Source organism: Sus scrofa, chromosome 15 (genome assembly GCF_000003025.6).
Source record: "Sus scrofa isolate TJ Tabasco breed Duroc chromosome 15, Sscrofa11.1, whole genome shotgun sequence".
Taxonomy (NCBI): Eukaryota; Metazoa; Chordata; class Mammalia; order Artiodactyla; family Suidae; genus Sus; species Sus scrofa.
This window is the reverse complement of record NC_010457.5, coordinates 115,835,607-115,854,919: the sequence shown is the minus strand read 5'-3', so window position 1 is coordinate 115,854,919 and position 19,313 is coordinate 115,835,607. Positions and strand designations below refer to the sequence as shown.

General features: G+C 33.6%; 1 protein-coding gene across 13 annotated transcripts in view; it reads right to left on the bottom strand.

The window, feature by feature from the left end:
• SPAG16 (sperm associated antigen 16) overlaps positions 1-19,313 on the bottom strand; it is a 951,825-nt gene that overhangs the window by 906,057 nt on the left and 26,455 nt on the right. For 9 of the 13 annotated variants that reach the window (XR_002339403.1, XM_021076085.1, XM_021076087.1 and 6 more), the window contains exons 5-7: positions 18,110-18,247; positions 8,365-8,472; positions 2,992-3,109 (exon numbers count right to left, since the gene is read on the bottom strand). Coding sequence is in view for 12 of the 13 variants with exons in the window: in XM_021076085.1 (XP_020931744.1) it covers positions 2,992-3,109; positions 8,365-8,472; positions 18,110-18,247 (364 nt within the window). In the remaining variant the exon portion in view is untranslated. Of the gene's footprint in view, positions 1-302; positions 1,885-2,991; positions 3,110-8,364; positions 8,473-18,109; positions 18,248-19,313 lie in introns of those variants that run through there. The other 4 variants (XM_021076094.1, XM_021076095.1, XM_021076093.1 and 1 more) reach the window with 2 other exon arrangements.

The window sequence follows — 19,313 nt, the reverse complement described above, 5'->3', positions numbered from 1 at the left end:
CATCCCAAATGACAATTAGCCCCTTCCTTAAGGAGCACTATTTCCTCTTTTTTTTTTTTTTTTTTTTTTTTTTGTCTTTTTTGCTATTTCTTGGGCCGCTCCTGCAGCATATGGAGGTTCCCATGCTAGGGGTCGAATCGGAGCTGTAGCCACCGGCCTACGCCAGATCCACAGCAACGCAGGATCCCAGCCGCGTCTGCAACCTACACCACAGCTCATGGCAACGCCGGATCGTTAACCCACTGAGCAAGCGCAGGGACCGAACCCGCAAACTCATGGTTCCTAGTCGGATTCGTTAACCACTGCGCCACGACGGGAACTCCGAGCACTATTTCCTCTTACTGGAGAATAGTATTACAAATTGATATTGGGCACTGGGTATCCTCATTACTACTACCGTCATTACTGCTAGACCCTCTCAGCAGTCAGACCTAGAAATAGATACAAATGTCTTTTTCAGAATATCTCCCGAACTGATCCCCATGATCCAAAAAAGATAAAATATAATTTATTATACAGAAATATTCTAAAAAGTAAATTACATTTATCTTTTTTAAATGCAGGTCTCTAAATCAGAATTTCAGACATTTTTGGTAATTTTCTTAAACTAAAATAATTAATTATAGATATTTTTATAAGACAAATAATTTTAAAAATAATCACATTGTTTACTGTCTATCAAAAGAATTTGAAAACGCATTAGATTCTTGGCATCTCACAGTATGCCTTCACTCTTTTAGATACAAACTAAATAGCATTTTAAAAATTCTAAAATCTAACTCTTCTAAAGGAAACTATTTGAGAATTCTACGCATTTAGAGAAACATGGTAAGCTAAACGTTCATTAAGAAAAGGTTTTTAAGGAAATGATGATAAGGAAACGACAATGAATGAGAGTGAGGAAATGAGGTCATAGATGTGAAGGATCTCACAGATGCTGTGGCAGAGGCCATGGAGTAAGCAAGTTATATAGGGTTCACACTCAACGACACAGAACCGTGTGCTTCAACACCAGGAATATAACCAAGCCAGTCACACTATCCTAGAAAGTTAAGGCCCAGGGGATAGAGTATAGACTTCAGGCCAGTGGATATATAATGTCTCTTATACCAGGAACCATCTGAGAAAAATGACAAGAAGACATTTGAGGACAGAAAATTAGCACTGATAGTTATGTTTTAGCTAAACCACCAGTTATAGAGTTTTCTATCATCCTGTGCTAAACTCAAAGATATTGTTTAACCCAGAAAGATATGGGTAGTCTTCAATAGTGGGTTATTTTTTTCTTCTGCCTTCAGCAGGAATAGGGATTCAAAAACAAAATAAAATACGTTGTAGATAATAAAGATACAGTTTTTTTGCACAACTGGATAAGTGTGTAAAATTGAACCCTCTTTCATAGCATGATTTTAAATCTTAAACATGTTTACATTTTAGAGATGTATCAATCATAATGTGAGTAATTTTATCTCTGCTTAATGGATGAGAAAAGAGACATGTATGCAAAAGTACCTGAATGTTCACATGGCTATTCTGCAGCACAGCTGGCACAGGCACCTACCATTCCTAATCCTTAGCTCTTTTAACTAATCCAGCGAAGAGCAATCTGAAACCCAAAGACTGTATGTGGCCCAAATATGCTATCAATATGGCTCTTGATCTAACCTCGTATTAGAGATAAGGACATTTATGGCTATTCTAGGACGATAACCCTAATTACATAGATGATGGGTTGAAGATCCAGTGATAGACAAACTGCAGGTGTAGAAAGCAACACGCTGGAGAGGAGCATGGGCACTTGCCAATGTGGATGCTGGAAGGCCCTGAGATCCTTGAGTAGTGGAACTCAGTCTGATTGGTCACCAGGCCACTGATGTATTCCTCCTGGGAGAAAGGTAATAGGGGATGAACATGATAACAGGAGGATAAGAAGGGTAAGATGGGCAGCAAAGTCTAAACTGGACCTGTGGCAGGAGAAGAAGAAGGAGCAACCTGGATCTAGCTCACAGTATTCTAGGCTGTGGTTTTGGGGGCGGGGGGGCTATGTGGATAGGTTAGATGAAAAGGAGCAAGGAGATGAAATTCTGAAGGTTTGACATTATAATGCCATATAAATGTAAATTATTAAACTCATTTTATGCAACATTACTAATAAAACAATTCAATACAAAATTAAATTTCAAGCACAAAGGAGACAAGTGATGTTTTCAATTTAGCAGTTCAAAATTACACTCAAGACAATATACACTTGATTAAAGTATGTCTTAATAAAATCATTCAAGCTTTGTAATCATTGTGCAAGCTTTTGTAGCTTCTGAAAATTTAGCCAAAACTAAAAATCTCCAGAAGACAATAAAAGAATGCTAAGCAGAGCAGCAGTTTTATATTTTCTAGTAAACTGTTAGATATTTTTAATATGGCCAATAAATATTTTATTTTTCTTCAATTCCATACCAGAGGTTGCTTATCACTGCCCTAAACCAAGGCCCACACTAAAACCCGGCAGGGAGAATGGAAAAGGCTGTCAACACAGCAAAAATGACTGAAAACTGAGTCAACGACTAGGTGTATCAAGGGGGGAATTGTAAGGACTTTCTATTCATTATCTCACCTAAGTTCCACAACAATATTAAAAGATATGTCACTGTGGTTATACTTTAGGTATGAGAAATCTGAGTTCAAACTGTTTAGGTAAGGTCCAGGTTTACAGCTGTCGAAGTTGGCATTTAAACCCGAGTCTGTCTAACTACATTTTAACAATTTCCCAAAATTTATATTTTAATTAACTGATTTTAATTCAATAATAATTTTTGTAGATTTAAGATGGATAAAATACATTTGCTGAATATTTCCAAGAGTCTTTTTTTACAATGTATCAATTGGTGGAAATCTTTTAAAATTTATCTCAGAAAAAAAACCCAATATTTCTAACAATGTTCTAAAAAAATAAATGGCTAAAAATCATTTAGGTATCTTTACTGGTCTCTTTACCTGTCTGATTGCTCTGTCTCTTTCTAAGGAGGTCAGCATTTTCTGCTTCAATAAAGCGTGATGCTTCTCATGCAGCACCCTTATAGTTGGTTCATAAGATGCATAATGTAACTTCAACCTATGAAAAATAAAGGGCATCTTAAAGGGTAATTGAGTTAAATCAGTGATTTCTATCTAACATCTAAACCTTTTTTTCTATTTTTTTTGCGCTGCAATAAAAAGTGAATAACCATATAAAGGTCAACACAACAGAGCCAAGGATTGCAAGAAATGTTATTTGGCGTGCAACTTCCCTGCAACCTGGGTGGAGGTGAGAAAGTCACAGTTCTTTTGAGTTAACCAGTTCTCTATTTCATTTTGCTGTACTCAAGATGCACTCAAAAGCTGCTGCTATCCATTGACAGAAAACAAAATTACAGCTTAATTCGGAAACAATTTTCAAAAAGACAAGGGCTACAAACAATGGATGATTAAACAGGAAGAGCGTTATTCATCAAAATAAACTGAAGAATGATCTTGAAAACAAGAATGAATAACCTCATACTAAGAAAAAAAGGATAAAAATATTTTGACATCTCATTCATATCATCTCAACATATGATGTAAACATTTAAGAATGTTTTATTTGAAAATGCCTTCAAAGCAGTTTTTTTTAATTTTTTTGTTGTTGTTGAAGTGTAATTTAAATGATGTAAAATATACAGATCTTAAGTTCAGAGTTTTCAGTAACATGCATGCCCAGGTAGTCCACATTTTTATAAAAATACTGAGTATTTCTAACATTTCAGGAGATTCTAGACCTTTATATATTTGGAATCATAGAATATGTTTGCTTTTGAAACTGGCTTCTCTCTTAGCATAATGTTTCTTTAGATCCTTCTCTGCTGTATGTATCAAAAATTCATTCATTTTTATTAGTAGTAGCATTCCTTTGTATGTATATTCTGCACTGTGTTTATCCAATATTATGCTGATTAAGAACTGAGTTGTTTTCAGTTTGGGGCTATTATGAATCAAGTTTCTATGAAAATTCTTACACAAGTCTTATAAGATGTTTTGGTTATATATATTTTATTTCTTTTAGAAACAAGACCTAGGAGATAAAATTGTTGGGTTATAATTTATATTTCCAAAGCAATTTGCTGGATTACTCCACATTCTTACCAACATTTGGTGATAATTATTATTATCAAGGGCTTGACAATTGTATTATCAATTTTGTCAGTTTTATTTTCCAAAACCAATATATGCCTTTGTTGACTTTTTTTATGTTTATACCTTTGCTAGTTTGTTGGCCTCTTAACTTATTTTCATTTTTCTTTCTCTGTATTTAATTTGCTCTTTTTTGAGCATCTAAAGTATAAGATTAGATCATTGGTTTAAATTTTTCTTCTTTTCTAATATAAGCTATCAATTTCACTTTATGCACTGCTTTGGCTAACTCCTATAAATTTTAAAATTACTTTTTAAATCATTAAGTTCAAATTATTTTCTCATTTCCTTCTTTGACCCATGGATTATTTAGAAGTATGTTACTTAATTTCCTGGTGTTTGTAAATTTTCCTGAGCTTTTTGTCATTGATTTTTAATTTAATTTGGTTGTGGTCAGATATACCTTATACAGATATAATCTTTTGAAATATATAGAGACTTGATTTATGACTTATTTTGGTGAACATTCCATATACACTTGACAAGTCCAAAGGTAATTCAAGAAATGTCAAATATGCTCAATTAATTTACATCTTGTTCTGCATACTTGAGAATTTCTGCTATTTTTCTAATAACTGCTAAAAGAGGAGTTCCCGTCGTGGCGCAGTGGTTAACGAATCCGACTAGGAACCATGAGGTTGCGGGTTCGGTCCCTGCCCTTGCTCAGTGGGTTAATGATCCGGCCTTGCCGTGAGGTGTGGTGTTGGTTGCAGACACAGCTCGGATCCCGCATTGCTGTGGCTCTGGCGTAGGCCGGTGGCTACAGCTCTGATTCAACCCCTAGCCTGGGAACCTCCATATGCCGCAGGAGCGGCCCAAAGAAGTAGCAAAAAGACAATAAAAATAAAAAAAATAAAAAATAAAAAATAACTGCTAAAAGAGGAATGTTAAAATCTCTAGGTATAAGTGTGGAGAAATCTATTTTTCCTTTCCACCTTATCAAGTTTTGCTTCATAGAGTTTCAAGTCTTATTAGAATAATGCATATTATATGTTCCTGATGACTTGACTCATCAATATGAAATGACCTTTTTCTCTAGGTCTCAGGATGTGCCTGACAATGTTTTTCTATAGCCCTTCTCCTTAGGCCCTATGTGCTTGCAGAGGTGGCCCTGAAGCCCTAGAAAGAGCTAACACTTCAGGTGTAATGCAAGTTGTTGCAGAGGCCTTTCAACATTTCCATTTAAGCTTTTTTAGGGCCAAGTCTAAATTCCTTCTTTAGGACTAGAATAGCTATGTTCCTATGGAATCGTTTATTAAGGGTCTTAAATGAATGCTTAGTGTACACAGTGGTTTTTTTCCATCATAGTTGGTCAGAATTCCTACATCTGTCATATCAAGAGTTCAGGGACCCCTCTATTTAATTAGATTGAAAGTATATCTTTTATAAATTCTATAAGTACTTGATAATTCACCCACTTACTTATAAATTGTAATTTTTATATGAAAAACTCTGAAAATATATACACTCATAATAAGACACTCATGTTAAATGCGAAATACTATAAAATTTACAGATAAAGTCATCTAATTATAACTTAGATGAACAATTTAGAGAAAAAGCTAAGGCTGACTTTCTGTGGTTTATGATAAAAGGAAATATAGATACATAATTGAAATATTAAAAAAATGACATAGAGAACTCAGACCCTAACAACCTAGCATCAAAAACACTCCTCTCTAGTTGATTTAGTATGCAGTGGCACAACTGGTGACATTAACTTCATGACTACTATTTTTGCAACTCTCAGGCCATCACTGAAATTTTGTTTTAGGACCTTAGGAAAAAATACATTAGTGATTCATCCACATGATTAAATGGATACATATTCTTAATGATTAAATATGGAAATAAAGGCTATCTGAATATACACTAAGTGGAGTTATATTCCAAAGTAATGTGGGTTTCTTCACTGAGACTCCTAAGGCTTACAAAAAGTATAATCTGAAAATGCTAAATTTTTACATGAAATTTAATAGTATTCCCTTTAAGCATACTAAGAAATTTAACAAGCATGGCATGTTTTTATAGCCTAGAGTCTAAAAAAACAACTAGGAGTTCCCGTCGTGGCGCAGTGGTTAACGAATCCGACTAGGAACCATGAGGTTGCGGGTTCGGTCCCTGCCCTTGCTCAGTGGGTTAACGATCCAGCATTGCCGTGAGGTGTGGTGTAGGTTGCAGATGCGGCTCGGATCCCGCGTTGCTGTGGCTCTGGTGTAGGCTAGTGGCTACAGCTCCGATTCGACCCCTAGCCTGGGAACCTCCATATGTCGTGGGAGCAGCCCCAAAGAAATAGCAAAAAATAAAAAAAATAAAAAATAAAAAAAAAAATAATAAAACAACTAAAGAAACAACTATACTTTAACTGCCACAACTGGATACAAAGGGGCTTTGAGACAGTCATCAATACAAGTAACTGAAGTACTGAGGCCTGCTTGTATCAGCACAGAGAGTGGGAATAGAGTCAAACCTGGAATCTTTCCCATGAAGAATGTGCTGTGGTTCGAACTCATGTATGTGCTGTATGTGTAAAAACACACACACACACACACAACTACTAAAATACGTTTGAGTATTCCTCTGGGCAAATGGGTACCTCACCATGATGAAGGCAAAGCAATTAGTTATCTTTAGATAAGAAAAAGCTTAGCTACCTTTACAGGACTTCTATGTGATTTCAGAGGATCCACAGACCTCTTTATTGTCCTGAGAGCACAGTAATTCCCAAATATAAAAGAATATATTTTTAAAATAAAATATCATATAGAATTCTAAAAATAGACCCTGTAAAAATGCAAAAGGAAAATCTACATGAAATAGTACATATTTAACACATAGATTACATCCAAAGTATTTACTATATCTTATGTTTCAGATACTCTATTAGGTACTTTCATTATCATCATTTTTACAGATAAAAAATAGAATTTCAGTGAGTACACAAAGAAAGGTAAGTGGTAGAGCCAGGCTTCCAGTGTTTGAGACCACAATTCAAGTTCTTTCCATTACATTATACTACTTCTCAGTTAATGTTTCTGTTAAGAAGAAAACAAATCTTTCTGAACAATTTTTTTCTGAATTTCTCTGGACTTGAAACAACTTTATGAACAACAACAACGAGAATTAGACCAAAATATGAGACTAAAAGAACTGATTAAAGTCAATGAATAAACACTCTCAGGCCTTTTCTTTTTTAAGATAATGTAATCTCTTTTAAAGTAATGTTTTATTTCTACAGAAATTTAAGAAAAATCAGAAAAGCTAAAAAATTAATATATTGCTAAGAAAATTAATATATTGCTAAGTTTGAAAGTACACTGAATCTGAAACTTCAAGGGACTTCAAGGGACAGTCTGTGAATAAGAAATCATAATAGCCAAAATGACTATAATCAACCTACAAAATACAATTATCATGACCATCCCTATGCTGTGTTGTTCAATATAGTAGCCACTAGCCAAATGTGCCTATTTAAAGTTTAACAAATTAAATTTAAATAAAATCAGCAATCTAATTCCTCAATTGTACTGACCACACTGAAAGTGCTTAAAAGAGGACGTGACTAGTGGCTATCATATGGGACACTGCAGATATAAAATATTTATAATGTCAAGAAAGTTCTATTGGATAGCACTACCCTAGAACAAGCAAAGGAGAATTGAATTTCAGTTAGAGATTATAAATTCCTTTATTGCTGTTTTTTGGTGAGGAGGGTAGTCAGGTGCAGGGAAAGAGAAGAGGGAAGTTAATTTGCATATCATTAGAATAATTTATAAGAGCCTTAACATAAATTCAAGGTCATTCAGTATATGTCCCCTACACCTGTCCTTTGTCAAGCCACTCAGCACTTTGTTCTCCATGCTTACAATTCAGGGAACATGTCATATTCCTTCAACAACTTGGTGTCTTTGCACAGGATGCTGACTCCACTCCCTGATTCTGTTAAAATATAATTTCCCATCACAGATCTTAACAGTCTCGGGGAACCTTGATAGCAAGGACCTAAATTTACTCATCTTTGTATTTCAAACACACAATATATAGTGCCTGGCAAACAACAGATGCTCAATAAATGTTGAATGAATAAATTTACCTGGAGCCATCTGCCACAACTTAGTTGCTTAACACAAATTAAATAGCCAATAAAGATTAGAAGCTTACCCTTTGAGGTCATTAATTAATTTGTTTTTCTCCTGGACTACTCGCTTGTGGTGCATTCGATGAAAATCACGTTCTTTCTGAGTTTTCAGTAGATCTTCTCTAGCCTTGCTGAAAAATAAAAATAATAACTTTAAAAATCACTTCAAATTCCTTCCTGAAAATAACGACTTACTTATCAGTTCAAATCCAGTACTGAACAATTCAAAAGATAATGAAAAGCAAAGATTCCATTATAATTCTCATTGAAATATCCTAACCAACATTAATATATATGGAGGTGAGGGATAAACAGGCTAAAACCCACACTTTTAGAAATACCATTCATTTACATTTAATTTAAATAAAGTAAAATTAAAGTATGCTGCACAATAATTTTCAATCGATCTGTTTTTAAATATAATATTTTACAAAAGTGAAATACAAATAAAATAGGATAATTCAAAATAATCACAAATAATGGAAAAGACTACAAAATTTAATTCTCAACTTGCTTGAATATATGGTTAAGTGGGTTACTCAGTTTCTGATCATTGTAAGAAAGCAAGCATATAAGTTCTAGAAAAACCAAGATTTTATTCTGGTAATGCATGTGAGAAATATTTATCGCCTAGAGATCACATAACTAGAATAACTGGTAACTTAATGAGGAAGGTCTTCAATATCAGTGTTGTGATACAGAATCATTCTTCAACTGGATATATTTTCTGCACAAAGCAAAATGAGTAGTCTGGCACAAAGCAAGCAAGAGTATTCTAAGCCCAGGCTGTATGTGAAAAATTAATGAGAACGTTTCACCTACCACTGTAAGTTAGTTTAAACATAATGATGTAAAATATAATTTCTTATGTAAAAGTAGGTTATCTAGCAGTCTTAGTTAACTGACAAAGTGCTATTGCACTGAGAGTCTCACACTGTGAAAAATGGCTGGACTGAATTAGAGTACTGACATCCCCCAAGGATCAGAATGGAATACATCTGCCTCTCGTATTTCAAAATTCAGATTTATATAAAATAAGTGCATGCAAAGATATCTGCTTTAGGAGCTATATCAGAGCAATCACTAGAAGTGATGGCTGGAAGGCTGCCAAAGTAGTTTGGGGCATGTTATGATCAGTGAGACGTGGCGGCAAGATCAAGTCCCTCGTGGCATATGGTGAAAGTGTCATCCATTTTTCCAACTTTCTTTCTTTCTCCCCTATCACCTCCTCCTTATTTTGGATGACCTATATTGTTCTTCATTCTACTGTCAATGTTGTAGTCATAATCACAAGTAAACAAGCAGCGTGTAACAGTATTTCATGGCCTAAAAATCTAACTCTTAACTTCATTTCCATGCCAACAATCTTGAAGGCACAAGAAAATGTAGATTAAAATACTCAGACTTGAAAAATCATCTGCAGAATATCCAACTACTAGACAAAGAAACAATTATTTTTATTCTTTCCAGGTTTTAATTCTGTGTGTGTGAATGAAGATGGGCCAAAAAGAAGAGAACCCCTGCGCCACCACAATACGCCTAATGAGCAGTGAGTGAAAAGGAGGAGAGAGTTTAAGCAGAGTAACTGAAAAAGATAAATGGCTAAGGTGACATTTTGCTGTGAAAGGACAAGAACATCACCTCAATTCTCATTCATTTAGGAGAAAAGTATGTAAAGTGGCTTATTTACTGTCTTGCACACAGAAAATAATGAAAATAATAACTGTAATCATCATCATATTACTATTACTATTTAATATAGTAAACACATCCAATTCTTCTAATAGCTACATTTATCTACCTAAAATAGGGGGCATACCAATAGCTAAATATCCTCTAATGGACCAAAAATATCAGGGTACACGATTAATTGTAAAACTGTATGTCTTTATAAAGTAATTTAAACTTTGTGAACATCTATTGAGTCTACTGAAACTGTCCCATTTTCAACAACTTAATGAATCATGTAATGAGCTTATGTTTATTTAGCTCATCTGAAATGTAAACCCATAGCAGGCTTAAAAAAATCTCAGAAAAATCACACCGCAAATTTTCTTAAGCAGAATCACAAATGCGTAGCCCTGCATCAACTCACTTTTTTAATATACATTTAAAGGCCTATTTGTACTCATCCCAGGAAAGAAAGCATAGGAATTGATCGAAATATTAGACCTTAAAGTTTTTCTGACCATTAAATTGGTTTTCAGGGACTTTGTTTGCACAAATGAAGTCTACTCAGTAAAACAATTTAAATTCATTTCATGGTGCTGCTTCTCCTATTATGATCATCCTGCTTGCTGCCCATCTGCTTAATAAAAGGAAAATAAAAGTTGTACTAAAAAATAAAGTTCAACATATTCATACAAGCAATTAATATTTAAACTATAAAGTATTTTCCCATTATATTAGCAGAGCATCTTCGGGTTAAAAAACTTTTATCAAGACAAACATCAAATATAGAAATTCTATTTCAAGTACAATGAAATAGGAGTTATTCAGTGAAACATTCTATTTAGATTTGTATATCATAAAGATAACACTTTTTAAATGTTTTTCCTTAATGAGACGGCAGAATGACTACTTCCCATTTCAGGAAAGCAGCATATCAAACTCTATAATTAAATTATAAAATAGCAAGATAATCATATTTTTATCAAACTATAAAAGCACCATCCCCAAAACTCCATGTTTTATATATAAATATAATTTAATAGTGTACTCTAAAGACATTTTTAACTAAATGACCCAAGTAAAATAATTTTTATTAACTGAGCAGTTTTAACTAAGTATTTTCAAGTGACCATTTAGTGTACTACACACATCCAAACAACGAAGCATAATAATAGATTCACTGAGTTATTATAATTTATCAAAAGGTAGTACATAAATACTTATTCCTGTTTACATGCCCCAAAGAAGGCCATCTTTGTCATGTATTCTTTGCATGTGCAAACCTGAATCAAAGTAATTCCTGATAGCAGTACTATATAATTACTATTTCATTACCTTTGATTAGTTATAAATGAATTAGTATAATCTACTAAAATTAATATTGGAATAACTGTAGGATAGCCAGGCATTCAACCAGATTAGAGGCAAACTTTCATGATATTCTTAACCAAAAAAGAAAGAGAAATACCCATGTCTAAAAAAAAAGATACCTTCTTAATACCTTCTTAATTTAACAAGCAATTACCTAAACACTAAAGCATGAAATTTTATGAGCCTCCTTATTATCTTTATTTTCACAGTGTGTGTTTCTGAAAGTCGTTAAATTAAATGGGTCTTCAGAAAGCTGGGTCTCTTTGACCTCTTTATAGAAGTGAATTTTGTAAGTGAAATTAGGGCCCATTAGTAAAGTACTGAATTTTTTCTCAATATTAATTGTCATTTAATTTTCTTTCTGTCTATATTTTCTGGTGGAAGATAAAATCAACTATTTCATTATTTTTAAAATGGTACATTTTAATCTTCTATTTAGTAATCCCAGTCAGTATCATTTCCTGACAAATCCTCACTACTCTCACTAAAACTTTTCTGGTCTGCATTACATTTCCTTAATGCAAAAGCCCAGCAAAGGAAGACAGTACTCTAAATGGGGCAAGGCTTAGCTTTAAAGTTATTTAAATTCCCATCATGAAAGGAAAATAATGCCTACTCATAAGGAATACTATAAAAGGGGCAAAAATCATCAATTAACTATTCTAAAAAATTATTAAAAGCTTAACTAAAGAGCAAAAATGTTAACAGCACACTTTCACTTAAGCCCCTTCTATTTGTCAGGCACAGCTATAGGCCCTGGGGATATACTGAGCACAAGATAAGTCCCTATTACACAGAACTCACAGTATAACCAAAAAGGGGGGAAATTAGGTAATTAGAGGTAAAAGGCACAAATTTGAAGCTTCTTCATAAATACACACAATTAAAAATAACCTAACAAAAAGAGATAGATACCATAAAATAGAAGACTAAAACATGAACACATAAACCCCCCCAAAATATATACATATAAATATATGTATACACACATTCTTCCCAAATTATAACAGATTCAACTCCATCTTATTTTAATCCCATCCTTGTCTTTCTATAGAAATTGACAAAGTGAATCTAAATTTATAGGAAAATAAATAAATAAATAAATAAATAAATAGGAGTTCCCATCGTGGCGCAGTGGTTAATGAATCCGACTAGGAACCATGAGGTTGCGGGTTTGGTCCCTGTGCTTGCTCTGTGGGTTAACGATCCGGCGTTGCCATGAGCTGAGGTGTAGATTGCAGATGAGGCTCAGATCCTGCGTTGCTATGGCTCTGGCATAGGCCGGACACTACAGCTCCGATTAGACCCCTAGCCTGGGAACCTCCATATGCCGCGGGAGTGGCCCAAGAAATAGCAAAAAGTAAAAAAATAAATAAATAAATAAATAAATAAAATTTATAGGAAAAATAAAAAGGATCTACAATAGCCAAACTATCTCTCAAAAAGAAAAACAATGCTAGAAGACTAACTTTACCTAAATTTAAGAACTTAATTAAACCTACAATAATCAAGAGTGTGGTATTAGCATAAGGATAAACAAATAGATGAATGTAATGGAATATAGAAACAGACCCACAAATACAGAGTCAATTGATTTTCAACAAAAAAATACCAAAGAAATTTAATGAAGGATGAAATGAAATAAAAATGGCAAATGGCATGAAACTGATGAGTGTTAATACTGTTTGACAGCCCCATGAGGTTCATTATTCTATTTTTTTTTTTACTTTCTATAGGCTTGATATTTGTTTAGAATTTAAAAGTTAATATATGTAAACAAATAAATAAATTGCCTTGTATCTCCCTTATGGAAGAAACACCACTCTTGGCTGTTTATTCAATGTTCCTGCTGTAGATAATAATAAGATTGATGAAGATGATAAAGCTATTTCACCCACTTAATAACTATGTGCTAGGTACAATGCTCATTATACTGTGATGGTTAAGACGTGCACAATCTTTTCCTACACCAAGTTTATAGGAATGTACAGAAAATGAAGGAAATAAAACATATACATATATATCCATAAACTCTAGTGAGTGTTATGAGAGGGAGAAAAAACACTGCTGTAATATAGAATACTGATTTAATCCTTATTGAGCACTTACCATGTGATGCATATTGTGCTAAATATTAATATGAGAAAAAAAGAATGTATACATGTATGTGTGACTGGGCCATCTTGCTGTGCAGTAGAAACTGAAAGAACCTGTAAATTGGCTATAATGGAAAAAATAAAAATCATTTTTTAAAAAAAATACATGTAAAATGATTCCCTCAAGGATAGATAATACCACTCCACTCCACATGAAAAACTGAAAGATAATCCTAGTCCTCTATCTAATAGATAGCAGACAGCATGTATTTGTGTTGCTCTCTTCATAATACTTAATCTGATATCAATATCTGTTCTGAACCAAAGTTTGAGTGGAATTAGTAAGCAATGCAGAATTTGGTAACGCCAGATGTTGTCCTTCAAGAAGCTAACGGTTCTCTAAGGAGTTAGACTTCATCATTACTATCTTGTAACCATATACATCAACTTATAAGAAGGCTATGCAAGATATGTTCTCCCCTCTCCACTATGTCCCGCCATCCAATCTATTTTCCACACAGTAGCCACCTCACATCCTCACATTATGCTTCTTCTCAAGACTACCGATTAGTCTCACATCCCACTCAGAAGAAAAAAAATTAAGTTATAACAAAGGCTTCTACCACTTATCCCTGTTTCTAGTCACTATGGTCTCCTTGCTCATCCTCTAACAAGCCAAGCTGTCCCCAACACAGGCTCTTTGTACTTCCTTTCCCTCTGCCCAGAATTCCCTTTTCCCAAGTTTACACATGGCCTTATCTCTCAATTTCTTCAGATATCTGAGAGGACTTCCCTTACCATCCTGTATAAAACAGGTCTCATTTACCTCTGTCTCCCTTACTCATGCTAATTTTCTTCATGGCACCTACCACCACCTGATTCAACATCTTACATCTGTCAACATCTACATGTAGTTAGTGGCTCTCTTATTGACTGAGTGGCTGTCTTATTGGACAGTATACCCTTAGAGAGCTTAAACGGTGTGAAGAGAAGCCTGCTACAAGGTAGAAGTAGAGGCAGAACAGCATGTTCTCAAAGAACCTGAGGGAGGAGAAGAATGAAAAATAATACATTGAGTAGAAGAGGTGGGGTAAAAGCTGGACTATGGAACGTTAGAGACTAAGCACAATGATGCTTTTATGAGTAAGATACCCAACAGAGTACTGGCAATGTGTACACTAGTAGAAGACATAAAATGCTAGTCAAGGTACAGAACAAAATCAAACAAACAGGTTTCTAGTTAATAAAACTCATAACTGTTTTTATGTACCTCAGACTGAAGTGCATATTGTGGCATGTCAACTTCCAAATAAAATAAAGTTTATGAAGTAGTGTCTTAACTATGAAAGACATCATAAACCTAAGTGATGTTTTCAGTCCTCATTCAACTAATAGTTCTCTGCAAATGTGAGAGAGGTCACTTAAATTCTAGAACTCTGAATTTAAAATAAAAATTGGTTATTGAAAAGTAGAGTTATAATTTAATTTTCCAAGAAAGAATGTCAAACTACCACCCAGATCATTCCTCTCCAGTATCTAGCATGTAACATAGTCAATGTAACTATAAATCCTTCTAATAATGCTACTTCCCTTAAAAACATCTATAAAGAAATTTTCCAGTTTTCTTCCAAACTTTTAAATCAAGGTATAATTAACATGTACTATTATATTAGTTTTGGGTATAAAACATACTGATTGGATATTTGTACATACTGAAAAATGATCACAGTAAGTATGGTTAATAACCATCATCATACATACAGATTCACTATACACCAAATTTGATAATTTAGAATATAATCTATATCTGCAGCAAAACCTCTGTTTTAAAAATGGCATTGCTTATAGCAGAGAAAAAGACAATTTCTTTTTTAATTATAGCAATTCAAATGATATTTTAGAGTGTAATATTTTCCCTTTTCATTTCTTCCTTTATGCTTCATTATTGCTTAATTTCAAAAATATTAATGATGTGATAATTTTTAAAAATCTAAGATGACAGATTTAAAGATATTGAAAATAATAGCTGACATTTTCAAAGCACTTTGTGATTTACACAGCTCTTTATTATAGACTGTCTTGTTTAATTATCACATCACTCCCTAGGAGTTAATAATATTATGCATAACTATTCCCAGTATAACAATAAGAAAAATGCATTAATATGTAGCAAAATATTGGCAACTAGGTGTTTGAACTTTAAGTTCTGTACTCTTTCCATGGCAAATCTCCCCTAAATAAATATTAAGCTTATAGCTATTTGATTTCACTGATTTCTCTAGAGAATCACTGATTGCTATCAGTTTAATCAAGATCATACATAACACATATATAACCTGACTCTTTTCATATATTAAATATGAATTATTAGAAAATTATTTAACATCTACACTCACCTTGCTTTAAGAAATAGTCTTAATACAAAAAAAAAGAAAACTTTAATATACATTCCATAAAGGGAATCCCACCTTTATCCCTGATTCCTACTGGGAAAATATCATCACAGGTCAAACAGAAAAACCTGTGTGATGAAAAATTACCATTTGGGGAAAACTTGTAGCAAGACAGCATTTGTTTTGGAAATTTTTTACAAAACTTCATTCGCTATTTTTTGAGAATGTATCCAACAAAATTAGGCCACAGGACACACTTCACCAAAAGCTACTGTGAAGCACAATGTGCTTAATATTCATTTGATGATATAAATATTAAGCATCTATTAAGGGTCAAGCAGCTTTCCTTCAAATTTTCTAGGTGAGCTAGATTAAAGTAAATATTTTCCTTTTCTAATCTGTATAAGTTTACTTAACATTGAGTATGAAAGACTTGAGAGATAACCATAAGTACATTGAAATTAAAACTGTATTTTAGCAAGTATAGTAAATTTTATAAACATTTAGTGGAGTTCCCGTCCTGGCACAGCAGAAACAAATCCAACTAGGAACCATGAGGTTGTGGGTTCAATACCTGGCCTCGCCAATGGATTAAGGATTTGGCGCTGCCGTGAGTGTGGTGTAGGTCGCAGATGCGGCTTGGATCTGGTGTGCCTGTGGCTGTGGTGTAGGCTGGCAGCTTTAGCTCCAATTAGACCCCTAGTCTAGCAACCTCCATATGCCATGGGTGCAGCCCTAAAAAGCAAAAAAAAAAAAAAAAAAAAAATGTAGTAGTCTGATCTTTTAGTAAACATGAACAGGATATAGATTTCATTTGAGTGATATATTTTAATCAGGATTTCTCTTTATATCAATTTAATAGTTTGCATTGGTAATAGTTTTTATGGTTTTAATTATAGTTATTAAATATAATATGCAATAAATAAGCAGTAATAAAAATGATTAATTAACATCACTAAAGCAAAACTCATTGCAGAAAAAGGCTTTATTCAAAAGAAATTGGCAAACTTAAACAATAATCCAAAGTAGATCAGGAACTGAAATAGTATGCAAGCCAGCACTGTGAAAAATTTGCTGGGTCAAACTTCTAATGCATCCATTAGGTGTCTATACAAAATCACAGTAAGAATCAGGGTTAACAGTGCAAATCAATTCTGAGAAATGGAACCGACAACAGAGAGAATGCTGGTTCTAGTAACATCATTCTGAGGATCATCATACACTTCTATCTAAAATGTAAAATTTCAAAGACTGCATCCATAGATACTATGTAATTATATTAACTTGCAAAAAAACATTCCTGTAAGTTCATACAATAAGTTAATAATGATCATACAAATTGCCTTTTATTTACACCACCTTTTAAAAGTAGGCGCTTATTTTAAATGCTTCTTTCACTTTGTAATACAATGTTGTTTCTTTACATGAAACTTTTTTATGAAGATCCTGAAATACTGTGTTTCTATAAGGTGGTTCTGCTTATATAATTTTGTTTTAATATGATCCTTTAATAGCGAAAGTCCCTCTTGAAATGTTTAATAAAAACTAATGAACTGTCTCTACTCCATACCTAAGCATTCATTTTTCATCTAACATTGTCTTAGATCAGTAGATGCACCCCAAGTCAACACATTCTCATATTTGTCTTTGCTAGAATAACACTGCCCATTTATCTAAATTCATTTGCCAAAAACGTCATGTCTTTCATAACTTTGGAAAGAAAGAAACATGTGGACAAATTTGGTTTCTGTTAAATTTTTCCTCCGTACATAAAAGCATGCTAGGACATTACAAAATAACATTTTTCTTTAGGGAGCTTTCAAACACTGAAATTCCTCTGCTAAGAACACACTAGCACCTTCCTTCCTTTATGCTTTGTATAATTGTATTATTTCAGAAATCAGCTTTTCTTCATAGGAGAAGATTTCCACAAGCTATAAAATGATTATCAAAATACATGAGGAAGCAAACGTTACATAAATTAACAACCTGCTACACAACTCTCTGTATTCCACTCTTGTTGGCTAGTTGCAATTGTGAATGTTCTGGTCATCTGTTCGATTAATTTGCTAGTAAAGCCTTTCACATTCTTTCCAATGAGAATGGAAATATAACTCAGTTATCTAGAACTAATGCTCTGGTACATTAGTTCATCCACATAATAGCTCATTCAATGCCTTACTTTATTTAGTCCAAAAGAAAAAGAAAAAAATATTATTTAAAAAAAAATGACATACTCAGCTGCCTGTTTATAGTGCTTCAAGTCCTTCTTCAAAATTTTGTTCTCATTTTCTAAAAGCATATTCTGAGTGTAGACATCTGGAACATTCCCAGCATCTCTAAGTTCAGTTATTCCCTTCTGCATTAACTCATACCTAGGACAAAAGTTCAAACAAAAAATGTTATGCTGTTTCCTTTTAATACATTGGCTTAATTTATGTACACTTTAAAAAGTTAATTCCAAAGGAAAATTTATAGTAATAAGCTGCAATATTACTTTTATAAATAATATTCATAATACATATTTAAAATAGTAATGAATTGCTAGGGACGCATATCATGATGGTGTGCATAAAATATACCTGAACATCTCCTATGTTCCAGACACTGGTCAAATTAACAAAAATGTCCAAGTCCCTACCTATGTAATGGAATTTCCATTCTATGAAGTAAAATAAAGCGGGGTAAGAGAAACAGACTGAAATACAGTGATGAGATTATTAGTACTATTTTACATAAGGTGGCCAGAGAAAATAGGACTGACAATATAATAATGTGAGCAAGAAACTGAAGGAAATGAGGGATCAAGCCATGTGGAAATACAGGAAAGTGCATTCCTAGCTAACAGATAAGTTAAGGCCCTGAGACAAGGAAGTGCTTGACATGTACCGCATACAGCAAAAAGTCAGTACATGGGGAGTATTTGGAAATGGAGCCAACTAAGTGGGCAGAAAAGAGAGTGGTGAGAGGTAGGTCTGGAAGTTAGCAGGGAGCCAAAGAGAGGAATGTGATTTTACTTAAATCAGACTGAAATCCTTGGAAGGTTTTGAAACACAAGTGATACTGATCAAATTTATGTTTTAAAAGGATTAATCTGGCATCTCTTTAAAGAAACTAAAGAATTAAGAGTAGAAAGAGAGTCTGGTTAGGAGACGGATGCAATAGTTCAGGAGAGAGACACTGGTGACTTAAACAAAGTTTCTAGCAGTAAAGACTGTGAGAAACAGGTCCTTTCTGGACATGCTGTAAAGATGGAGCCAACAGGATTCTCTAACAGATCAGATGTCAGGGTTTGGCTTAAAAGAGAAAGTCAAAGATAACTCCAAGGTTTTTGGCTGAGCAACAGATATCCATTTAATGAAATGGGGACAAATACAGTAAGAACTGGAGGGCTAGAAGAATCAAGAAACTGTTTCTATCCATGTTAAATGCAAGATGCCT